At 40.9% G+C, this 5,396-nt stretch overlaps 1 protein-coding gene across 1 annotated transcript in view; it reads left to right on the top strand.

The window, feature by feature from the left end:
* Positions 1-263: 263 nt before the first annotated feature.
* The window catches only part of HSD17B11 (hydroxysteroid (17-beta) dehydrogenase 11), a 44,229-nt gene continuing 39,096 nt past the window's right edge, over positions 264-5,396 (top strand). Inside the window, exon 1 of the mRNA XM_006867771.1 lies at positions 264-476. Coding sequence (XP_006867833.1) covers positions 264-476 — 213 coding nt within the window. The remainder of the gene's footprint in view (positions 477-5,396) is intronic.

Here is a 5,396-nt window from a genome sequence, read left to right as displayed (position 1 = left end):
AGATAGGAAGCTTTGCTCGGATCTGGATTTTGTCCCTCCCAGATTTCTGAGGTGGCGAGCAATCGCTCTGCTCTGTTGCTGGAGCCAATTGCAGAACACAAAACAAAGCCCAGCCCAGCACAGCGGAAGAAACGGTTTATGAGTTGTTGGTTTCTTTTTGATAGAGAGCCCTTCTCTGCTCTTGTGTTTACTCGGATTTTTTAACCGAGCCACCCCCAAAGCAATTTAGTGTGCCTGCTAAAGCAAAGCTCGCAGCTACAAAAATGATAAAATTCATACTAAATTGCCTTCTGCTTGTACCTATACTCCTTATCTTCATCTTAGAATCTTTCGTGAAGCTTTTTATTCCTAAGAAGAGGAAATCAGTCGTTGGAGAAATCGTACTGATTACTGGAGCTGGACATGGAATTGGGAGACTGACCGCCTATGAATTTGCCAAACTTCAAACCAAACTCGTCCTGTGGGATATAAATAAGGTACTAATACTGACTTTGTTTTACTTTCTTGTACTTTTAATCTGTGGACACTGCCACATTTTGCAAGAAATATTCTTTTCTAGCATCTGTAAAAACGTAGGTAGAAAACAATTACTCTTTTTATTTTACAGATGGAAGGGGGAGAATATAAATTGGTTAACGTGTTTACTCTCGCATGAATAACGGACTAGAAGATGTAAACTTCCTAGTTACTGCCTATTTGTAAATTGGTATTGTAAATTTATCCTCATTTTTACACTGAAACCAATTTGTAATATCCTCCGGAACCTGATTTCACCGATTCCTCTATCATCCGGGGAAAGTATTGTTTAAGTAGTGTAGTAAAAGAGTAAGAGGCTTGGACCTGTTAACAAGTTCTGCAGTTACTGGTATGTCGTTTTACGTGCCGTCGAGTTGGTCCAGACTCCTAGCGACCCTGTTTAGTGTTTCCCGGGCTTTTAAGTCTTTGCGGGAGCAGAAAACCATATCAGTCTCCTGAGGAATGACTGGCGGGCTCGAACCCCGGTCCTTGTGTTTCGCAGTCTAGTGCTTATCGCTTGAGTTTTAAAGAATATGCCCCACAGAAAGCAATATTATTCTGCCAAGATTAATTTTAAAATATAGTAATAATCCTTTTGATAATAACAATAATAGAAAATAAAGATCTCCAAAGTGATTTATTATCCAAGTTAGGTGTAGGCTTAGGTTAGAAGGACCCTGTGTTCTTACTATGTACATATTCAGATGTACAGAGGACTTCTGAAAAGTACCTGGTCATCAGAAGCCCCACCCATTACTTACCAGACCAGTCGACATTCAGCACTGTAAACAAGAATTTCATTCAGAGGGTGTGTAGTTACAGGAGAGCTGAGCTGTGAGTGACTGAGAGCGTCATCAACAAATAGTATCTACCTAGTAGGTGTGAGGGACACAGTGGTGGTAAACAGGGTAGACAAGGGCCCTTGCCCTCAGTCTAGTAGGAAAGATGTTGTTAAGTGCGGTTGAGTCGGTTTCGACTAATAGTGACCCATAAAAGGTTTCCGAGGAGCGGCTGGTGAGTTTGAACTCACGACCTTGCTGTCCAGTGCATTATCCGGAGGACTCCATAGTAGTAGTAATAATTAAGTGCCGTCTAGTTGGTCAGGTTGGTTTCCAGGAGTCCTGGTGTGGCGCTGTGGGTTAATGTACCAGACTGCAAAGCCGTTTGAACTGTAAGGTCGGCGGTTCAAGCTCACCAGCTGCTCCTCGGAAACTCTATACAGGGTCACTATGGGTTGGAGTCGACTTGATGGCACTTGACAAAAACAACAACAGTCGGTCTAGTAGGTTTCCAGGAGTCCTGGTGTGGCACTGTGGGTTAATGCACCAGACTGCAAAGCCGTTTGAACTGCAAGGTTGGCGGTTTCCAGCTGCTCCTTGGAAACCCTATACAGGGTCGTTATGGGTAGGAACCGACTCGACGGTACTTAACAACAACAACAACAAAGTCGGTTTCCAGCAGGAAAAATAGATTCTATTAAATAATTACACATGCAGCAAAAAGATACAGGAACTATGTATGAGGCCATGATTAGGCCTGGCGTGCTGGTTGTTGTTGTTAAATGCAGTCAGTCAATTCTGACTCATGTTGTTGTTGTGAAGTCCATCGTGTCGATTCTGACCCATAGCGACACTGTACAGGGTTTCCGAGGAGCAGCTGGTGAGCTTGAACCTTGCGGTTCAAACGACTTTGCAGTCTGTGGCATTAACCCACAATGCCACACCACAACTTCTGCTGCCCTGAATAAGGTTTCCGAGGAGTAGCTGGTGGGTTTGAACTGCCGACCTTGAGGTTAGCGGTGAAGTGTTTATCCTGGCGTGCCACCCCCAGAATTCTAGGATGATGGTAAATCTGTGCTTTCCATTTATTCATTGGGCAACCCAACTTCTCTGAGCTTCAGTTTCTTTTTCTGCAAAATGGATAAAATAACTACCAAGTATGCTTGAATGCTCCTTGGAAACCCTATACAGGGTCGCTATGGGTCAGAACTGACTCTACGGCACTTAAGAACAACAACATGCTTGAATGGGAGTCCTGGTATGGCGCCAGAATGCAAACTCTTTGGAACTGTAAAACCTATACAGGGTCACTATAGGTCGGAACCAATTCAATGGCATTTAACAACAACAACAATGCTTAACTGACTAAATACCTGTCTGAAATAGTTTCATTTAGTAATCTAGCAGATTTTTAATTGCTTCCATTGGAAAAAGTGGATCTTGAGTCTTCTAACTTTAATTATTGAAAAAGATATGGAATACTTAGCTTGCTTAATTGATAGTTGAATTTAGATTATTGTTGTTGTTGTTGTTAAATGTAAAAGAGTTGGTTCCAACTCACAGTGTCCCTGTATCGGATTTCTGAGGCTGTAAATCTTTATAGGAGCAGAAAGCCTCATATTTCTCTAGAGGAGTGATTGGTGGATTTGAACTGCCAACCTGGTGGTTAGCAGATCAGTGCTTCTCATACAGCATCACCAATACTTATATAAATTCACATTTAAGCCTTAATCCAAAATATTCTGTGAGATATTCCCTTAAAATAAAAAAATATATGAAATTATTTATAAGCAAGCAAATAAAAACAAAACCTAATGATATGATCCTGAATTTGATGTGATTCATAATCAGTGTTCCAGACTGGATTCATCTCCCTTTCCCTAATTTTGCTCTCTTCTTATAACTTGTATAAGAGTAAGAATAAGTATTTTGTTAAAATAAAAGCAAAGAGATTTATATATTTCAAGTTTATCAAAATGGGAAAGCAGTTTGAATCAGGGATATGCTCAATCTGCTAAATGAGACAAGGACTCTAAGGAGTGGAATGCAAACAGGGATATTTATACAATAAAATTAGGAACCGACAGTATAATTTTCTGCTTGGTGCCCCAGGATAATGCACTGGACTGCAGGTTTGTTTAAACTGCAAGGCTGGCGATTCAAATCCACCAGCTGCTCTTCATAAACTCTATGTAGGATCGCTGTTAGTCGGAACGGACTCGATGGAACTGAACAACAGCTGCAGTCTGCAAAGTAGGGAAGTTAGGGGTGAGTTAACTCGAAGTAGGGCTTTATGTTGATAGACTTACAGGGTATATGTGGGTTTCACAATTACATGAGGTAATTGTAAAAGTGCATGAATAAAGGGCAGCTTACAGGGTGATCAAAAAACATCTCTTTTCTGAGAACTTTCTTTTAAAATAGCTTAGATTTTAAAAAAACAAAACATTTCCCTAGGGCTGCCTGTACAGGAGATTTCAGCTAATTCTTTGAGGTCAAGACCCTTTCAGAGATGCTTCATTAGCATCCTTCCCTAGTTCAATCTTTTTTTTAAAAAAGTTTTTATTGTGAACTATGTGATAGTTTACATGGGAGAACATTAGCTTTATATTCATCCTATTAGGCATATTCTTAACTAAAAAGCCTTTCAGGGATGCTCTGTTAGCATCCTTCCCTAGCTTAGGCATATTCTTAACTACAGGTTTAAATATGTGTCAGACTTTACTGGTTGCTAGGTAAGACCGTAGAAGTTAAGATGGAACCTTGACTCAGACGTATTCTAGTCATCAACTTTGGTGCTCGCACACAAATCCCTATCTCAGATGTTGCAGCATCTTGCCAGTTCCCCCAAATAATCATACTACCCTTGAGTAAATCACACTCATAGCAACTCTGTAGAGTTACCAAGGCTGCAATCTTTATGGGAACAGACTGCTACATTTTTATCCCATAGAATGGCTGATGGGTTAGAATTAATTGCCCGCCTTTCAGTTAGCAGCTGAATGCTTAACTAGTGCATCACTAGGTCTCCTCTCCTGCCAGTTAAACCAAAACCAAACTCGCTGTTGCCAAATCAGTAGTCTTCATTCCTCTCTCACCATCCTCAACCAATCATCAAGTTCTGCTGATTTTGTCTCTTAAAATATGTTGTTGCTGTTGCCAAGTGCCGTTCAGTCAGTTCCAACTCATAATGATTCTATATAAATTTTCTGAGAAGCGGCTAGTGGGTTTGAACTGCTGACCTTGTGATTAGCAGGCCAGCACTAATTCTATATTTTAATTATTCTCTCCTATGCATTCTTTTTTTTTAATTTTTTTTTTAAGTTTTTATTGTGAATTGACTGATAGTTTACATGGGGGGACAGCAGCCTTACACTCATTGTAAAGATTACAATCCTCTGCATGCATCATCATTCAACAGTATTTCCTCTGGTTTTCTTTATTTTATTTTTTTTAATGTACACCCAAACACTCAGAAATATACAGTCATTCAAACAACCAAAGGGCACAGCCCACAAGCCTGCCACACACACACCCCAGCTGCCAGCACACATTCCCTCCCCCTCCATGAATCTAGAGTCTTCAGCTGCTCAGTCTCTCACATCGCCATCTCTGCCTCCTTCTGTGGAGTCGCTGCTTCTCTGGGTAGGGTGCCACACTCTACTCCCGCTCCTCTCCCTTGATGTTCCAGGGTCCTCTGTTCCTGGACTGTAAGATCAACCACTCACTCCATTTTGCTACAAAACTTCTGCCTTTACTGTTGTGACAATCACAATTAGTCATGATAACAATTATTCACTATTGAATCATAAGAGTCTTATCCCCATCTCCTTTCACCAGACCTGTCTAGACAAGATGAAAACCATTCAGTCAGGATTCTACTTTCCCTTTCACATTCTGAATCTAAACTCCCTCTTGAAAATTTGTAAGCTAGTCACTTCATGCCTTTACAACCCCACCCTACCCCCATTTTAGGTAGCCAATGTCTAAGTTGCCCATCCCCATCAACCCTGTGTACAGAGGGGATGGGAATGATCCTTGCTGTGAAGATTCCTTCCCTCTTGATTGGTATTATTGCATCTCAGTGTAAAGAAAGAAAAA

The sequence above is a fragment of the Chrysochloris asiatica genome, unplaced genomic scaffold (genome assembly GCF_000296735.1).
Source record: "Chrysochloris asiatica unplaced genomic scaffold, ChrAsi1.0 scaffold00109, whole genome shotgun sequence".
Taxonomy (NCBI): domain Eukaryota; kingdom Metazoa; phylum Chordata; class Mammalia; order Afrosoricida; family Chrysochloridae; genus Chrysochloris; species Chrysochloris asiatica.
Note: the sequence above shows the minus strand (reverse complement) of the source record. Positions and strands in the feature narration are given on the sequence as shown.